This window comes from Ranitomeya variabilis, chromosome 3, assembly GCF_051348905.1.
Source record: "Ranitomeya variabilis isolate aRanVar5 chromosome 3, aRanVar5.hap1, whole genome shotgun sequence".
Classification (NCBI taxonomy): Eukaryota; Metazoa; Chordata; class Amphibia; order Anura; family Dendrobatidae; genus Ranitomeya; species Ranitomeya variabilis.
The window spans coordinates 729,539,790-729,560,389 of record NC_135234.1 but is presented as its reverse complement, the minus strand read 5'-3'; the positions used below and the strand labels follow the sequence as shown (position 1 = coordinate 729,560,389).

Below are 20,600 nucleotides of genomic sequence, written 5' to 3'. Positions count from 1 at the left end.
CTCGCTCATCACTAGTTGTCACCTAACATCCACATACGTTACAGTTGTCACCCAGCGTTGATATATTATTATTTATTTATATAGCACCATTAATTCCATGGTGCTGTACATGAGAAGGGGCTACATCAAAATACAAATATCACTTACAGTAAACAAACTAACAATGACAGACTGATACAGAGAGAAGAGGACCCTGCCCTTGCAGGCTTATATTCTACAGGATTATGGGGAAGGAGACAGTAGGTCGGGGGTTGCAGTAGCTCTGATGGTGTTGAGGTGGCCGTGTGATCATTGCAGGTTGCAAGCTTTCTTGAAGAGGTGGGTTTTCATGTTTCTTTTGAAGCATTCAAATGTGGTTGATAACCGAACATGTTGGGGCACAGAATTCCAGAGGATGGGGGATATTCGGGAGAAGTCTTGGAGGCGACTGGGTGAGGAGCGAATAAGCGTGGAGGAGAGAAGGAGGTCTTGGGAGGACCAGAGATTACGTGAGGGAAGACATTGAGAGATTTGTTTGGAAATATATGGAGGAGAAAGGTTATGGATGGCTTTGTAGGTCTGTGTTAGTAGTTTAAACTGGATCCGCTGGGAGATTGGGAGCCAGTGAAGGTATTTGCAAAGAGGGGAAGCAGGAGTGTAGTGAGGAGAGAGTTTAATTTGTCAGGCAGCAGAGTTAAGGACGGACTGGAGGGATGCGAGAGTGTTAGAAGGTAGGCCACAGAGGAGGATGTTGCAGTAGTCGAGGCAGGAGATGATTAGGGCATGCACAAGCATTTTGGTAGAGTGAGGGTTGAGGAAAGGAAAGATTCTGGAAATATTTTAGAGCTGGGGGTGACAGGAGGTGGCGAGAGCTTGGATGTGTGGTTTGAAGGATAGGGCAGAGTAAAGGGTTACCCTGAGGCAACGCATTTCGGGGCTAGGTGAAAGTGTGATTTCATTTATTTTGATAGATAGATCAGGTAGGGAACATATGCGAGATGTAGGAAAGATAATTAGTTCAGATTTGTCCACGTTGAGCTTCAGGAAGCGAGAGGAGAAGAAGGAGGATATGGCTGATAGACACTCTGGGATTCTGGAGAACAGAGAGGTGACATCTGGGCCAGAGAGGTAGATCTGAGTGTCATCAGCATATAGATGGTACTGGAAGCCATAGGACTTTGAATTGTCCTAGGCCAAGTGTATAGATTGAGAGAGTAAGGGTCCTAGGACAGAGCCTTGAGAGACACCAACAGAGAGGGGGCGAGATGAAGAGGTAGTATGGGAGTAGGAAACGCTAAATGTGCAGTAACGTATGAGGAGATCCAGGATAGGGAAAGGTATTTGACACCAAAGGAAGAGAGGATCTGTAGTAGGAGGCAGTGGTCAACTGTGTCGAAGGAAGAGGACAGGTCTAGAAGGAGGAGTATAGAGAATCGTCTGATATATGTTGGAGCTGTCACCCAATGTACTCAGAGGTTACAGTTGCACCCAGCGTTGATATATGTTTGGGTTGTCATTCAAGTACTCATAGGCTACGGTTGCACCCAGCATTGATATATATTGGGGTTGTCACCCAATGTCCACATAGAATGGCGTTTTGACCCAGCATCCACAAATCTGCATAGGTTGGGTTCTTGACCCTGCTTCCACATTGGCACCAAATATGTAACTGCTTGTTTTCCTTGACTCTCCACCCTCCTGTATGATTGACATCTCGGGTTTCATAGCGCTTGAGACGAGTGGAGGTAGATGGAAAACAAGGTGGTGGGAAATTGCATTTACATATTAGGGCACGCCATGATACACCGAGCGCCTGTGCTTGGTTTGAATAGTCCTTCTATCCTGGCAGAGTCCCTTTAACAGTTTAATATATGCATATTAGGCAGTTGAGTTAAGGTCAGGAGACCTATGGACGTACCAGACATTATGGTCTGTATTTGGACGGTGAATGTCAGGCGGGTGAAACTGGCCTCACAGTTAGATTATTATAACCAGAACATTCTCATGGGAACTGTACACGGTGACTAAAGCCAAGAAGCACATTGCATATTTGAAAGCTTGATGTTTTCTTAAAATAATCTTGTACTTTTATTAGATTCAAACCAGAATTGAGACAATGGATTTTTGAATCAGGATTATAGCTTAACATGGCAATATTTTTTTTGTCAGTGGCTATACATGGCTTGCAATTATTATTATGCTTTGCTTGTATAGCGCCATAATATTCCAGAGCGCTTCACATACATTATGATCCCTGACCTCATTGGGGCTCACAATGTAAATTGCCTATCAGTATGTGTTTGACTGCCCCCTGACGAAGCCGACGCGAAACGCGCGTTGGGGCTCCGGTGGTGATCCCTGTGTGTCTGCGTAATGGGTAAGAGATATTGAACCGTGTCGGGTACGGTATATGCCGAAATGTGTTCGGTACCCCACTGTGGGATTTGTATGGACTGACCGATTACCCGGTCTGGGTAGCTTCTCTTGCCTTGATATGCACTTTTAGCACTTTATGATGGAAAATAAGCAGAGTCTCATAGGGGCTGCCATCGTATAGATTGTATTAGTGTTTTCCTTAGTTTCCCTTGCTGTTCAGATTATGTCTCTAATGATTAATTGTTACTAAGCAATGTATTTGTTGTTTTTTCTATAAATAAAAAATGTGTATTTATATTTTTCTAAATGGGACTTATACTCCGTGTTTTTCTTTAGTTTATGTAATGTGTTTGAGCATGGAAGCAAACCCACGGAAATACAGGGAGAACATGCAAACTCCTTGCAGATGTTGTCCTCGGTGGGATTTGAACCCAGGACCCCAGGGATGCAAAGCAACAGTGCTAACTGTTGAGACACCATGCTGCCCTGTGAATTCATACATTCACTCCATTGACTACTGTGGTTTGACAGCACATTTATTGGTTGCTTTGTTATATTTTTTTTGGAGTCGCAGACCATCTTACACAGTGTGGTAAAATCTGTTCATTATTTAAGAAATGTTGTAGTTTTAGAAAAAAGTAGTATATCTTAGTTATGTTTTTGTGTCACTTTCAGGAGCAGCCACAAAAAAAAAAATTAGAACATGATGACGTTTTACTTGTGGCTTTTAGTCCGGTACTGTGCCATATTTAGTGACAGACCCTAGTACTATGGACAAGGGAATTTATTTCTTTATGCTTTGAAGTTCAGTGTTTCATGTTGAGGGAGAAGTTGTATGTGATATTATAATAGGTAGACTAGTTTCCCATGGCCTCTGATATGAGAACCACCACTCTCAACTGATTACATTTGACAGATTTATCAAAAATGTCTAAAAAAGCAACTTTAATTTTATCAGACATGTTTAATAAATGAAAGCTGCTCTCTGATTTTATGTTATTGTCAGTAGTGTTGAGCGATACCGTCCGATACTTGAAAGTATCGGTATCGGAAAGTATCGGCCGATACCGGCAAAGTATCGGATCTAATCCGATACCGATACCCGATACCAATACAAGTCAATGGGACTCAAGTATCGGACGGTATCCTGATGGTTCCCAGGGTCTGAAGGAGAGGAAACTCTCCTTCAGGCCCTGGGATCCATATTAATGTGTAAAATAAAGAATTAAAATAAAAAAATATTGCTATACTCACCTCTCTGACGCAGCCTGGACCTCACCAAGGGAACCGGCAGCGTTCTGTGCTTAAAATGCGCGCTTTTACTTCCTTCCGTGACGTCACGGCTTGTGATTGGTCGCGTGCCGCCCATGTGGCCGCGACGCGACCAATCACATCAAGCCGTGACGTAATTTTCAGGTCCTGGATGCCTAATTCTAGGCATTCATGATTTTAAAATTACGTTCCGGCTTGTGATTGGTCGCGTCGCGGTCACATGGGCGACGCGACCAATCACAAGCCGTGACGTCACGGGAGGCAGGAGACGCGCGCATTTTTAAAATTACGTCACGGCTTGTGATTGGTTGCGTGCCGCCCATGTGACCGCGACGCGACCAATCACAGCAAGCCGTGACGTAATTTCAGGTCCTGAATGCAGAAATAGGCATCAGGACCTGAAATTACGTCACGGCTTGCTGTGATTGGTCGCGTCGCGGTCACATGGGCGGCACGCAACCAATCACAAGCCGTGACGTAATTTTAAAAATGCGCGCGTCTCCTGCCTCCCGTGACGTCACGGCTTGTGATTGGTCGCATCGCCCATGTGACCGCGACGCGACCAATCACAAGCCGGAATGTAATTTTAAAATCATGAATGCCTAGAATTAGGCATTGAGGACCTGAAAATTACGTCACGGCTTGCTGTGATTGGTCGCGTCGCGGCCACATGGGCGGCACGCGACCAATCACAAGCCGTGACGTCACGGAAGGAAGTAAAAGCGCGCATTTTAAGCAAACAACGCTGCCGGTTCCCTCGGTGAGATCCAGGCTGCGTCGAAAAGGTGAGTATAGCAATATTTTTTATTTTAATTCTTTCTTTTACACATTAATGTTGTTTCGATACCGATACCCGATACCACAAAAGTATCGGATCTCGGTATCGGAATTCCGATACCCGCAAGTATTGGCCGATACCCGATACTTGCGGTATCGGAATGCTCAACACTAATTGTCAGCAAAGATAGATTTTGGTTTTGATTTTAGATAGTTTTGAAAGATAAGGCTCTTCATTTTTCCACCGCTGATTAAAAAAGTGGTTGAAGGACTCACTAGGTTCAATCTGGCATTGAATTAAGCTGGTCCTTCAACAAGCTGGATGTCCTCTTGAGGAATATGTGTATTTATAGGTTTCTTCTGCCAAAATCAGGACTAAGAAACTGAAGCATGAAATGGTGATTTTCTCGTACCTCCCTACCTTACCATACATGGGAAGCTGTCCCATGAGGTCGTCTGTATGTCCTGACTTCCACTGTATCTGGGTCTACAAGACGATACAGTTGAATACAAATGTGGAGCAGGGAATATTCAGCTCCCTACTCCACCACTTACCCCCTTTCCTTTCTTTCAAATTTGGGAGGTTTGTTTTGTGGGTGTTTCCAGAGATGTACAGAATGTTGCCGTCTAGAAATTGGTAAGTATGCAAACAAGATGCTCTGAACAAGAGAGAAAGGCCGGCACCCCTGTGGTACAGTATACCTGTCACGATCCCACCAGGGGGTCGGTCAGCGGACGGCTCAACAAACACTCAATGGGCTGGAAATGGGGAGAGGAAGGCCCTACCCATAGGGAATGAGGGATGGACACCTCCTGCTCCAACCTGAGCCTGCCACTGCACTCCCCTAACGCCCTAAGCGGGTCGTTCCACCCGCCGCTGCCAGGAACCTTGTCTCTCGCTGTCACCTCACACTGCCCTGGCTAGTGTACTGTCCGGCCAGGGAGCTAGCCTCACCACTGCACATAGTACAAACACAGTGGATTGTGAGCACTGTGACCAACTGAGCTCACAGTGCACAGTGCTGTACATTTACCACCACTATCTGTCTTCTCTTATAAAGCCACAGAGCTCAATGAGCTCCATGTACTGAATACAATCGGCACACCAAAGGCTACTATTAGCCCCCCCAGTTACATGGTCTGATCTCACCCAGATCAGCTCTGCAAGTGACCTATCACTGGATATTTTCCATGTAACTGAAAATATATACAGAAAATAAATATTAATCCTCCAGAAATCTGCTATGAGCTTCTAAGGGATAAATTGAGTTATATATAAAAAAAAAAAAGAAAATTATCTATCTAATAAAATAAACAAAAATTAAGAGCCCCTCAAGAGTAGTATAACATAATAATCAGCAGATTATTTTTTTGCGGTATTTCCTGATGGAGTCTTTTGTACTCTGAAACCCGTTGAATAAAACCACAATTATTAATACGTCTGGACTTTCAGTGATTCAGCAGCGCAGAACACCAACAACGTTTCTTTTCCCATTTTCTGATAATAATCAGCAGGTTATTAGTGTTATGTAGGTGCTCCCTCTGTCATTCCTTCATCACCCCAGGTCCCCCAGGCCTTTGAGGCTCATACAAGCTCCTGCCAGAACCAGAAGGAAGGTCTACTAGAATGTCTATTGATTTTAATTAACAGGTACAATAGAGGGCAATAAAGAAACAGTGCAATTTATTATACAAGCAATCAATCACATGTAATAAAATACCATAGCTGTACAAAAAAATAAAAATGTCTTTTAAAAGCCAAAAACTAAAAAAAAATGTATTTTGTAACGCTGCTTTCATCCATCCATATTATAACATTTTCAAAGTATTGATCTTACATATAAAAAGACGATTCTAGGCATTTATCTCAACACTATAGAAAACAATAATTAAAGAACAATGGCAGAACTGCTATTTAATTTACAAAAAAAAATTCTAAAGGATTTTTTTTTTTTTAAAGTTGCATACATGACCAAAATGTTGCATGAAAGGTCATAAAGGTACATACTAGACCAAAATGATAATAAGATGCGTATGCGCAGAGACATTCCAGGCCTAATTGCAGCTGGAATCCCCAGGATTTCAGTGAGCTGAGGCGGTAAGTAGAGGCACCGAGCACCATATGGGGGACAGCGAGCAGTGGAGGAGAGGTGAGCAATCAGGTGAGTATTTTTTTTTTTAGTTTTAGGTTTAGGTTATCCTGACCACGCTCGGGTGGTCTCTGAGTAGTTGTGAGTGCTCGGAGATTTAGTCTTTGTCGATGCAGCTGCATGATTTACGGCTTCTAGCCATCTTGAATAAATGTGGGGATTCCCTAGCAACCAGAAAACCCCCACATGTATTCAGGCTGTCTAGCAGCCGTAAATCAACCAGCTGCGGGTCGACAAAAACTAAATCTCCGAGCACTCACAAATACTCAGAGACCACCCGAGTATACTCGCTCATCACTACTTTTTAACCTTTTGATGGCCCTATACGGTTCAGAAAAATGGAGGCAAGTGAATTACAAACAATCTATATTCTGCGTGATCGGGATTTTTGTAGAATTCAATTCCACTTGAATAAATACGTCCATTTTTACCAGGCTGCACTCAGACCAATTTTAGTCAATAGGGCTTTTCATATGACTATTTTAAACCTGTAATAAATGCCCACGTAAAAGAAAATCGGAGAATGCATTAGTCTCTTCCATATTTAGAATGAGACCTGTCTATTTAAGTCTATCGGTGTAGGAAAGAAAAAATAATCCCTTAAGGGTCATCAGATTTTTACAGATACATTGCATTTTATTAGGCTAGGGTCACAAGAGCAAATATTCTCTTATGCAAGAGAATCGACCATGCAAATAACGTATGATCAGAGTTTGATCGTAGTGTCGTCATAGTGTGATGGAGAAAAAAATGTCTACATCTTCTCCATTCTGTCAGTCCGTGGAAATCGGACTGCACTCAGATGTCATCCAAGTACAGTCCGATGTTTCCCATGCACTCAATTACTTGCATGGCCGCGTGCGATCCGAATATCAGATCAGACTCAAGTGTGCTGCAATTTTTCTCCGTCCAAAGAAAATAATTGGACAGTTGCATGGCCCCAGAATAGCATTGGTATGAGTGTTGATCGCACTTGGACCAAAAAAAAATGTATTTAGTTTTCTAAACGTTATTAATTGCTAATATAAAAAATGGATGCCATAGGACTGCAAAAAAATTAAAAAATAAAATGCGGATGTCTGATTATTTTTATACGCTTGTGTGAACGTAGCCTAGAGCACAGGTAAAGTGATGTCTGTTCAGTGGGCAAAAAATGACATTTTCTGTAGCTCAAACTCACTAAAACTAGTTAAATTTAATCTACTCTACTTTGTATGTAGAGAAATAATATCAAATATGTATAATAAAGTGGGATTATCTTTTAAGACTGTACTAAACAATGATGCTTTAATTAGGAAAATCCTTCTAGATATTATTGCACAACTAATAGACGTCGAGCGCTGTTTATTGTGGCTGCAATGATTCTTGGCAAATTCTGTAAGTGGTTCAGTAATTATAGAAAATCATTTCACATGGCCAATTATGGGCACAGCTGCTCTATACTAATCTGGGCCTGGACGCTCTTTCTGGACTATATATGGTAACACATATTGCGATATTATGTGACTTTTCATGTTCTTACCGGAGGTATGGAGAAATCTTATACGTGGCCCCTGTATTAGGCTCCAGCACTAACGTACAGTGTAACATGGCCGACCTGCATGTAAACAGTACAGGCCGCCTGTGCTTCATCCTATGTAAACTGGCAAATAACTGATGGTGCAAGTGACAGAAATGTGAGGAGGCCATTACAGACACACTGTGGTCTGTGTATATATCTAGCTTTGTGATACGCTTTCATGTCAGGATTATAGGCACATTATACGTTCATCGGGCCTAATTATCAGTACTGCCTTACAGTAAAATAACCTGAGTTGCCCATAGCAACCAGTCAGAGCTCGGCTTTCATTTTACCACAGCAGTGTAAGACATGAAGAAGCCCCCTGGCATCCATCTCTGCCAGCTGTGTAGTACATTGGGGTCTGTTGTTTTTTTTTTTGTGATCCACTCTTTATGTAGAAGCAGTGACAATACAAGGATTTGTCTACCCTAATAATAAAAAAAAATATTCAAAGGAGAAGAATATGACAATCACAAAACGCATTAGTTTTACCAAATAGATATTTAATGCTTATGTTTAGTGCTAAAATAACATTTCCAGTATGTAATAAAGCACAACATGCCTGGGGCTCTATAAGGGGACCCCGATACAGGTACCCCCCGAGTGATGGGATGAAATGTACTCTGTGCACTCCTACAGTTTATTTAGTTATTTTTCTCACTTATAGAGCACCATTTTGTCCAGAGAGCCGTACAGAAATCATGATCGCTGTCCCCACTGGGGCTCACAATCTAGATTCCCCATCAGTATGTTTTTGGAGTGTGGGAGGAAACCGGAGAACCCGGAGGAAACCCAGTAAACACGGGGAGAACATACTGTACAAACTCCTTACAGATGTTGTTATATATCAGTAAAACCTGAAGCAATCAGCAACCTATTACCTATCCTGTACGTAGATGATCACTTGTGGTAGTAGGACAATCCCTTTTAATGAAAACAAGGAGTGGATACAAAAAAAATTAGTATTTTCCACTTTTATGGACCCTCTGCTGTTGTTAGCTAAAAATGTGAAGTAAAAACTAGTATTCGAACTTAGAGATGAGCAATTCGGTTCACACAGCCCTCATCCATTGTGCATAGTTCCCAACCGCCCAGATATGGTGGGACTGTCCCGATTTGAGTGCTCTGTCCTGATTCCCGTCATGTCATAACTTTTGTGCCGGCTTCTATTGAAGGCAGTGAACAAAGAAACAGATTACACATAGCCATAGAAATACAATGTGTATAACAATGTACTTTTATGGTGCCTATATGCTGAGGTAAAGAAAAAGATTTGCTTTTGTTCCTATAAAAGTAATAAAAATAATAATGAACAATTATAAAAATATCATTTTTTTGTTTCCTTTGAGTCTCAGGTCTGAAACGCACAACCTTCAGCATTACAGGCAGACAGATGTTTAAGCTGCTGGTCCACAAGCACTAGTGATGTGATATGGATAATTTTGTGTACTTGATCTGTACTGCAGGCTCTGACTACAAGCAGATTATACTGAATGAAATACACTGCTGTGTACAATCTATGTATTTTTGTTCTAGAGGGAGAATAAGAGATTTTATCATCCTATAAAATTGCTAAAAAATAATAATGAAATACACTTGATAATAAAAAAGTAATTTTTAGTGTGGTTTTAAAAAAATAATGAACATCACAAATCGGCACATTACACAGACATATTTTTTGTCTCCGTAATCGTAATGACCCGCTCAACACGGCGTTCAGATTATGACTGCGGAGACCCCACCCAGCATACCCATGATCCCTCCACACATAACCCTTAAAACATACGAATAAGACAAGAACACAATAATTGATGGGTGAAGGTCGGTCACAGCTTTTATTAATTCATTTCTTATAACTGTCAACATATTTTTTAACCACTTAGAAAGGCACATAAAATTAATTAACCACGCTCGCCGCCAAATGCCCTGTTGTCAATTCACAGGCACGTCAGCCGACGAGCCGTACCCATGTGTCCTTTCTTTAAATCCCGCTGTGACTTGCATCTAAAATAAATAAAATACCAATGTTACAAAACAAACATTAAAAAGGGGAGGGAGGGTGGGAAAAGCACCTCCGGGACCCACTGAAAATGAGGGAAGGAGGGGGAGAGGAAAATAACCCAGCGTTATATAGCCCATTAACATGAAGGGGGGGGGGAAGGGATAGTGAGTCACTCATAATGATTGGCCCGCAACCATGTCAAAGCACCGCCCCCTTATAACTATTAAACTGTGTGTAGGGACAACACTCAATAACATGGAAACCAGTGAGGACAAGAGGCACCGCAGTCAGAGGCACCATTCTTATTCAGTGCGGTGCCTGCCAGACTGCGGAGACCCCACCCAGCATACCCATGATCCCTCCACACATAACCCTTAAAACATACGAATAAGACAAGAACACAATAATTGATGGGTGAAGGTCGGTCACAGCTTTTATTAATTCATTTCTTATAACTGTCAACATATTTTTTAACCACTTAGAAAGGCACATAAAATTAATTAACCACGCTCGCCGCCAAATGCCCTGTTGTCAATTCACAGGCACGTCAGCCGACGAGCCGTACCCATGTGTCCTTTCTTTAAATCCCGCCACGGAAGGATCATGTGTCCTTACACATGACTCCGACCCCCACCCATCAACAAAAGAGCCTGCTCAATTCCATCTTGTAGCCCTGATAAAAAGATATCTAGGCCAATATCTGTAAGATGTACACCATCTTGCCTTAACAGTGCTCTGTTATCCCCCTCTAATTGCTTATGTCTTATAACAACACCAAACCTTTCCCTAACAAATTTCGAAATCCGGGCATTTATTGTTCTCCTGGTGCGCTCTATAGCCATGCCGTCTCTGGCACCATGCCAGACCGACCGAGGAACTATTTCCGACCAAACAAATATAAGTTCTTGAAAGAAGCTGTGAAAACGGGATATATCTGACTTCATTATTGTTATTAACTCCGCAATTTTGTAAGAACACAAGTCATTACCGCCGGCGTGTAAAACAAGAACTACCGGACTCCTGGCTTCTTTGGAGATATCCACTATTTCAGGCAAAACTTGCGGCCACTGTAAGCCTTTTATCCCCCGCCAAGAAAAATTCAGGCCTCGAAAGCCTAGGTTCCTACCGCCTGGGCGGAATTCAGCCCTTTGACCAGCCCAAAATATGTAGGAGTGGCCTAACAGCCACACAGTTGGACTGCCCGAACCTGGAATGAAGATGACAAGATTAAATTAATAGATCAGGACGAATATACCTTGAAAAACAAGCTGATCGCCATCTGCCGATCCTTTGTACCTCTGAATCGGGCAAACCTGCTTTAGCCGCCTCTGTCGCAGCTCCAATTCGAAATGAGTGGGTACCATAGTCACGAACTGGTACCCCAGATGCTGTTAAACACTTGCCGAATAATGCTTGAAATTGATACCTAGTCAACGGCGAACCATCTAAATGAACAAGGAAAAACCTACCGAAACGTCTGACCTCTAAATAGGCGATAATTAAAAGAACAGGGCAAACTTGCCCAGAATAGCGATGCAACAAAAGCCAAGTACCTCTGCCTGCTGGGTCTGTCTTAGACTTGCGGAGGCGAAGGCGTAATGAGTCTTTAACTAGGACCACGTCGTCACACAATAAACCTCCCTCCAAACTACTCTTAGACTGAGGAACGAGCTCACTGATGCGAAGAGCTCCAAAAAAGGCTAAACCAAATGCAGCAGATAATAATAATGACTCGAAATGAGAAGAACATATCTCATTAGTTGAACATATAATGGTATGAAGGAGAGATAAGGAAATGGGGCGCCTACATTCACGACTTGGTTGCACCCGCTTCCACCCTTTCAATGCCTGTCTGATAAGAAATGTTTTAGTAACATCAACCCAACCTAACAACTGAAAATAAAAAGCTAAACCAGATAAACGTTGCTGCGCCGATGATCCAGATATACCTTTGTCTAAAAGTTGACTAATGAATTCGATTGTAACTTGTAATCTGTATTGATCAGACAAGTGTACCGGCCTCCCACGTATCAATGAACACCATTCTTCCCATGCCTTACCGTAAGACTGCCATGTTGATGGGACAACTGAAGAACGGACCAGAGGCATCAACTGTTCGCCACTGTTTCCCAAAGAGAAAGGGGGCAAGGCAAGCCCACCGGTTGAGCACTGGGAAAACTGTTCTTGAAAACCTGCCAATCAAAATGTGGTAGCATGTCAGACAATCTGTTATCAGAGACTAAAAGTTGTTGAGCCCGAGGCCATATGTTATATTTGAGGCATAACAATGCAAGACGGCGAAGCAGACATAAGATTGGAAGGGACGTGCAAGACATAAAATTTATGCAAAGTGCGGTTTTTGGGTGTGAAGTTTGAAAAACAATCTTCTTATTAGCTAAACTGTCAAACCAAAGGTCGACAGATAGAACGATTGAAAACACTTCACAGAAGGCAGGATCCTGGCAAATACCTAGAGTTCGCCAAGATGTAGGCCAGTTTTCTTTACACCATTGATCACCAAAAACCACGACAAAACCGGAAGAAACATCTGCGCTTGTAAATAACTGGAGATCCTGGCTAAAAACCTCTTTTGGCATAAAGCAAGTATGACAATTGTACGTCTGCAGGAAAGATTTCCAAACTTCCAGGTCTGCCTGCATACTCTTGGTAATACGGAGTCTATGACTAGGGTTTGACACACCTCTGGTAGCCAAAGACAGCCGGCGAGAAAAAACTCTGCCTACCGGCATGACTCTGCAGGCGAAAACTAATAAACCCAACAAAGATTGCATTTGTTGCAATGTTACCTTACGAACTGCACTAAAACCTTGAATTAAACTCAAGATTTTTTGAATTTTTTCAGATGGCAATCTAAATACCATGGAAACTGTGTCAATCTCAATGCCCAAAAATGTTAACTTTTGAACAGGACCGATTGTTTTTTCCGCAGACAACGGTATACCAAAGTCACTCGCTATTTCTTTGAATTTGTTAATTAAAATTGCACATAGATTAGAATCCTCTGGTCCCACAAAAAGAAAATCGTCCAGGTAGTGCGTAACAGCATTACAGCTTGTCTCGTAACGCACTACCCAATCCAAAAAGGAACTAAAAAGCTCAAAATAATAGCATGAGATAGAACATCCCATAGGGAGACACATATCATAGTAATACTGGTCATCTACTTGACAGCCTAACAGGTGAAAACAATCGGGATGAACCGGTAATAACCGAAAAGCAGAGTCGATATCCGCTTTTGCCAGCCAGGCTCTAGGGCCTGCCTCTCGGACCATTACTACTGCTTTATCAAATGATGCATATGCTACTGAAGAATCCTCCAGCAGTATACCATCATTAACGGAGACACCTTTAGGATAAGACAGGTGGTGAATCATTCGAAATGTGCCTGGTTCTTTTTTGGGTACAACCCCCAAAGGGGAGACCCTAAAATATGGAAAAGGCGGGGATGAAAAAGGCCCAGCCATTCTACCCAATGATACTTCTTTTGAAATTTTTTCTCTAACAACATCAGGATGGGAAGCTGCAGATTTCAAATTTTTGGAAAAAGAAATTGTACGTTGGAGTTTAAACGGAATAAAAAAGCCGAACGTAAAACCAAAACGAATTTGCCCAGCTGCATCTTTTTTATGGTACCGATTTAGCCATGGGCCCATCGCGGTTACGCTCACCGGTGTCCTTGCGATCGGTTTGCTGTGGTTTGGATGGTAATTTTCCTGCCGGACGAGTACACTTTGCGGCGGGGTGGGCCCCCCCGCACGCAGAGCATTCATGCTTGAACTTGCACAAGCCGAAAAATCGGCAATGCCCTTCATTAAAAAGCCAACAGGCTCCGGGTCTGCGTACGACCACTGAATTGGTGCCTGTTGATGTGTGTCCAGCAGTCGATGTTGGAAAGGGGGGCTGTTTCTGAGATAACATAAGGCGGAGCCAAACATCGGTGGCTTTTACCCCCCATCCTAACTCAGGTTGAATACCCAAACGCCTCCTGAACTCCTCATCATATCTCCACCAGGCCGTACCACCATATGCCCTATATGAATTGTAAATCATATCTTGATAGATGAATAGTTCAGAACAGCGTTCGGGGTGCTTTTGCCCCATAATACACCCTAATACTGCAAAAGCCTGTAACCAATTGTTTATTGTTTTTGCCACTTTTTGCTTACTCCTATCAAAAACCCTCTCAACTGGTCGTCTTTCTTTATCTACTGTGTGCTGATCTACTGAAATCAAAGACCAAATATCGAAATATTCGTTTTTCCAGATCTTAATTTTTGTTTCATCATCTACATGCGAACCAAGAGCGCTAACCCCACAATAAAAAGCATCTTTATGTACACTGGCTAGTGACTTAATTTTTAAATCCTCTTTTTCACGACAATTCACTTTTGGAATTTGATCCAACATTGCTTTAAAAACGGCCATTAAAGTAGTACTATCAGGATAATTAACGCTTGAAAATGAACACTCACCAGAACCAACAACTGGAGGAGGGACTCCCATAGATGGAGGAACTCCGGCTCCAGCGGACGAAGATGAAAAATTGAGACCTTGGCTTGAAGCCCCGGGAGGTGCACACTGCTCGACCGGGCTGTAAACCCTTGATGCTGCCTGAGACTCTCTTCTGACCCGGGCAGGTCCAATCTCTCTATCAGGACTCGCAGACTCGCTGGACATCTCATATGAAGATGATGGTGAGCGTCGCCTCGAGGACCGAGAATTAGCATATCTACGTGAACTTGATCTCCTATGTGAGTGAACCGAACGCCTCCTATGCTGGTCAGACGTACGGTGGCTACGGCGTGAATGAGGGGACGAGGAAGATGCTGAGTACGACCTACGGCGCTTACGCCTGTCGTGTCTTCTTTCGTGCGAATGTGTAACATGAGCATGGGTCACTAAGGTACTGTCATGCTGCGGTTGCGAACCTATGGGGGTAGTAATAACAGTTGGTAAACGCTGTGAATGAAGCTGAGTGTCAAATAACATTGGGGCAGATGGTGTTAAAGCTTCATAATGCTGAGGAACTTGTGCAGGGGCAGAAAAGTGTTGTAAAACCCCAGCTGCTGACACTATATCATGTACAGAAGTTACACTTTTTTGTAAGTCTTGTGAGGCAACATCTTTAGTGGATACAGGCAAAGGGTTAATCTGCTCTCGTGAGGAGCCTGAAGCCTGTGTACTATGATTTCCCCCCACAGCAATCACAGCAGGCACAGAGCTGGAATGTGGGGCTTCAGAATGAACAGCAGTAATGACAGCTGTATTACAAGGGCTGGACGGTACCTGCTGTGGCTGCCTGGGAAGGGCAGAAGGGGTTAATACTGCCTGAGGTGAATCACTCCTGCTGCAGGGCCCTGCTACTATAGCTGAGAGCTGATGTGAGGGCGGGAGTTTTGTGGGCGGGCGTCTACTCCTATCATGGCACTGTCGTGATTTTCCTGTCAGAACAGGAGAGCTCTCCCTGAGGCGTGCAGGAGGGCGGGAACGCCGTGCGGACCGCCTGCCTCCTCGCCCGTCGACTGCTGTCGTCGCCTGGTGAGTGACTACTTGTGGGTCAGAGGGTTTGACTGTGGGTGCTGTGAGGAGAATGTCTGCTGCTGGGGGTTGCGCTAAAAGCGCTCCCGCAGGGCTGGAGGGATGAGCATTGAGTCCAGCAACCAGGGACAGCCACCACTGCTCACCTTCTTTGTCAATTCTAGACCGCAGGGCCTCCAAAAGAGGGTCTGCCATGCTTCCTATCCGGACAGCACAAAAGCACCTCCGGGACCCACTGAAAATGAGGGAAGGAGGGGGAGAGGAAAATAACCCAGCGTTATATAGCCCATTAACATGAAGGGGGGGGGGAAGGGATAGTGAGTCACTCATAATGATTGGCCCGCAACCATGTCAAAGCACCGCCCCCTTATAACTATTAAACTGTGTGTAGGGACAACACTCAATAACATGGAAACCAGTGAGGACAAGAGGCACCGCAGTCAGAGGCACCATTCTTATTCAGTGCGGTGCCTGCCATTATGGGGATTGGTAAATTACGCAAAAAATGGCGTGATTGATATTTTTTCTCTATTAAACCCATAAAAAAATGTAATAAATGTAATAAAACCGTAATGCTGAGGCCACGTACACACATAACGTAAATGCTACGTTCTTTCTGCTGCTTTTTTTCTGCAGGAGTTCTCACCACATAACGCAATAACAATCTTCTCTGATTATTGCATGTTTGCTGCTTTTCTTTGATAAATTTTCCCGCTTATTTGATGCAATTTTTGGGGCAGATATGAAGCAGAGTTTTTAATGGTACGTATTTTCTACTGCATTTTTTTGCACAAAAATTCTGCTGTTTAACTGTCCAAGCGAAGTGGATGTGACTTCATGAGAACTGCGCCCTCTGTGGTTTAAAACAGTGTAGTTTTGGTCTCTTTTCTCTAGATTCTTCTATGTGGAGCCTAAAAAAAGTCATGTAAAAAACTGAAGTTACTTTTTTCAGGGCAGAATCAAAGCTTTTCTGCACTATAAAACTACATTATAAATGCGGCTTCACATCTGCACATATCAAATAAGAAGAAAAAGATTGTTGTGTAGTTTGGAGCAGATCTTGCTAAAAACGAAAAACACAGTATTCCTGCAGTGTGTGAACACGGCCTTACAGACACAAAAAAGCTGAATGTCGTATAGTGAAGCTACATAAAGATGAGAAAGTTTTGATGAATCTGAGGGTATGTGCACACGTTGCGGATTTCTTGCAGAAATTTCCTGAAGAAAACCGGAAATTTTCTGCAAGAAATCCGCATTTTTTTTTTTTGCGTTTTTTTTTGCGTTTTTTTTCGCGTTTTTTTAGCATTCTGCAAGCGTAATTAGCTTGCAGAATGCTAAAGTTTTCCAAGCGATCTGTAGCATCGCTTGGAAAACTGACTGACAGGTTGGTCACACTTGTCAAACATAGCGTTTGACAAGTGTGACCAACTTTTTACTATAGATGCAGCTTATGCAGCATCTATAGTAAAAGATAGAATGTTTAAAAATAATTAAAAAAATAAAAAAAAAGGTTATACTCACCCAGACATCTCCTCAGCGGCGTCCGTTCCTCTTCCTATAGCTGGTCTGTGCGCGCAGGACCTTCCGTGACGTCACGGTCACGTGAGCGGTCACATGACCGCTCACGACCAATCACAGGACAGTGACGTCATCGGCAAGGTCCTTCACCGCACATCAGCTACAGGAACCGAAGCGACAGCATGCAGTGGAGGCGGGAAGACATCGAGGGTGAGTATAGGACTATTTTTTATTTTAATTCTTATTTTTTGACCACTTATATGGTGCCCAGTGCGTGGAGGAGAGTCTCCTCTCCTCCACCCTGGGTACCAACCGCACATAATCTGCTTACTTCCCGCATCGTGGGCACAGCCCCGTGCGGGAAGTAAGCAGATCAATGGACCCCTAGGTGTGCGGAATCCCCTGCAATTCCGCATTTTAATGAACATGTTGCTTTTTTTTCCGCGATGCGATTTTTTCGCGGAAAAAAAGGCTACATTTGCACAAAAAATGCGGAATACACTTAAAATAATGGGAGGCATATGTAAGCGTTTTTTTCGCATTTTTATCACGTTTTTATAGTGAAAAAACGCGAAAAAAACGCGAAAAATACTTAACGTGTGCACATGGCCTGACTGTAAATGAAGGAACAAACATTAAATCAATAGGTCCCAACTAGAGATGAGCAGGACGCACTGTTGACTTCCAACCAACTCTGGTTAATCAAAAGCCGGGCAGGGAAGCCGGAAGGTTAGAGATTTGCGGCCTCCTGTCCTGTGACAGGTACCACTAACTTGCATGCTGGACCAGAAACCCATGAATCGATTCGCTCATCTCTAGTCCCAACAGTCACTGATACAGTGGAGAGTCCCAGATTTCGTTCTACGCCATGCAGTCTTGGGCAGCTGCTGAATTTCCTTCACTGCCATGCCCCCTCTGACATCTCCTCCTGCCCCAGGGTAGAAAAATGGTAAATGAACGTGGATTGGTGTGTGGCAAAAATTTGCTGTGATCTGTCCCTCTTTCTCTTAGGCCGGTTTCACACGTCAGTGGCTCCGGTACGTGAGGTGACAGTTTCCTCACGTACCGGAGACACTGACACACGTAGACCCATAAAAATCAATGCATCTGTTCAGATGTCATTGATTTTTTGCGGACCGTGTCTCCGTGTGCCAAACACGGAGACATGTCAGTGTTCGTGGGAGCGCACGTATTACACGGACCCAATAGAGTCAATGGGTCCGCGTAAAACACGGACCTCACACGGACATTCTCCGTCTGGGGTCCGTGTGGCGTGCCGGAGACAGCGCTACAGTAAGCGCTGTCCCCCCCACATGGTGCTGAAGCCGGTATTCATATCTTCCCTGTAGCAGCGTTTGCTATAGAGAAAATATGAAGAATAGTGTTAAAAATAAAGATCCATGTGTCCGCCGCCCCCCCACCCCCTGTGCGCCCCCCCGCTGGTCAGAAAATACTTACCCGGGTCCCCCGTCGGCTGTCGCTCCTTCCTGGTCTGGCCGCGCCTCCTACTGTATGCGGTCACGTGGGGCCGATCATTTACAATCATGAATAGTCGGCTCCGCCCCTATGGGAGGTGGAGCCACATATTCATGACTGTAAATGATCGGCCCCACGTGACCGCATGCAGGAGAAGCCGCGGCCAGACCAGGAAGGAGCGACAGCCGATGGGGGACCCAGGTAAGTATTTTCTGACCAGCGGGGGGGCGCACAGGGGGTGGGGGGGCGGCGGACACCTAAATCTTTATTTTTAACACTATTCTTCATATTTTCTCTGCAGCAAACGCTACTGCAGAGAGGATATGAATCGCAGCTTCGGCAGCTTCAGCACCATGCAGAGTGGGTACCACACGCTCCGTGTGGTACCCACTCGCCATACGGGCGGCACACGTGTGCCGCACGTATGGCCTCCGTGAGTTCCCAGGCACACGGACACGGATAACTCCGGTACCGATTTATTCCGGTACCGGAATTATCTGGACGTGTGGGACAGCCCTTAGGGCTCATTCCCACCTGCGATTAAATAATAATATGGTGCTCCTCTCCTACTGAGCTTTGTACTCTGCCTGAAAAGTATTTCCCAATTATATGAAGGGTATTGGCGCCCTCAGGAGAAATTTTTACAACAAGCTGAGGTGCATTTTTTCCTCCTAGACCTCAGAAAAATTAAAAATGTAGGGCAAAAACAAAATTTTAGTGGTAAAAATTTAATTATTCTTTCTTTACCACCCAATGGTATAAAATTCTGTTAGGCATATGTGGTGTCAATATGATAACAGTGCAGCGCCCCAGAGTCCTGGTCGTTGCAGTAATGTCGCTCTTCCACCAGGGGGAGTGATGTTGCATCTGATGGTACTAAAGGAGTGAACCTGACCAGGTATCACAGTCACACACTACACTTCACACTCTAGTCCACCAGGGGGAGCACTATTTACTATTTACTAGGCCACTCCTCACACACGGGTAAAACTGGGGGCTGGATAGGAAGTCAGTCAGAAGCTGCCTGGGTTAGACCCAGAGAGGACCTGTCAGGCAGACAGGGGGAGAAGGAGGAACATCTGAGCTGCAGACAGAGGGTCCCTGTCAGGGGTGGGATCCTGACAGAGGCCAAGCACGAGATAGAATGTTACGGAGCTGCGCCTGCACTTCATTGCGGCAGCATCCTAAGAAAGGACACGAAGCGAAGTATATTGTGGAGAGTGAGAAAGGAAGTCACAGCACAAGGAGATAATACCGGGAGGAGTTCTGCCCCGAGATCGGCAGCCTCCTTCTGAGGTGCGTAGCCGGTGGCCGGAACACTGAGGGAGTAATAGGCTCTACGCATTACTTCAGAGACCGGCAGGACAGTTGATTCCAAGTTGGCTGCCCGACCTTAATACCTATGAAGACACGGAGGCAAATTGTGGGAGAGGGGCGTCTCTATGGTCCCTATAAAATAGCTCCAGGCCTACCCTGTCATACGGGTTGTCCTGTCCATATCATCTGGGGGACAGAGAGAGAGAGAACATCAGAAACATCCACGAAAGTTGTGAGGACTATCCCGTGGTGCTCAGCAGGGAGGTACTACAACACACAGGCGCTAGTAGGAAGGCTACTGATTTCCACCTGCATAAGGGAACGCTGGATGTGCCTTCGGACTGGCCAGACTCTGCCTGCCCTGTGAACAGTACTCTGGACTGTGGACTCTGAAGTATTCAGTAAAAGGTAAAGAGACTGCAACCTTTGTGTCCTCGTTATTCATTGCGCCTTACGACATCCACCATCACCACCTATTCAACTGGGAAGCCCTGGGGACATACTTCACCTGTGGGAAGGTACACCATCTAGCTGCCACTCCATCACCCCAGCGGACCCCTAGCAGCGTCGGTCACCCTGACCGAATACCATAGGTGGCGTCATGAACACCGTA

The 20,600-nt window shown here is 44.3% G+C and overlaps 2 protein-coding genes across 6 annotated transcripts in view; one reads left to right on the top strand and one right to left on the bottom strand.

The window, feature by feature from the left end:
* The window catches only part of SLN (sarcolipin), a 33,989-nt gene that overhangs the window by 3,189 nt on the left and 10,200 nt on the right, over positions 1-20,600 (top strand). The window lies entirely within an intron of this gene.
* On the bottom strand, positions 9,924-16,147 carry LOC143817206 (uncharacterized). Of its 5 annotated transcripts, XM_077298414.1 has the most exons (4): positions 14,611-16,147; positions 12,178-12,309; positions 11,106-11,324; positions 9,924-10,119 (listed from the first exon to the last, which is right to left on the bottom strand). In XM_077298414.1, the coding sequence occupies exons 1-4, from the start codon at positions 16,004-16,006 to the stop codon at positions 10,097-10,099; spliced, it is 1,770 nt and encodes a 589-aa protein (XP_077154529.1). In that variant the 5' UTR covers positions 16,007-16,147; the 3' UTR covers positions 9,924-10,096. The 5 variants fall into 5 exon arrangements, 2 of the variants coding, with proteins under 2 accessions (XP_077154529.1, XP_077154528.1); XR_013224087.1 differs by having other exon boundaries at positions 12,178-16,147; XR_013224088.1 differs by lacking the exon at positions 9,924-10,119 and having other exon boundaries at positions 10,525-11,324; positions 12,178-15,066; positions 15,823-16,147.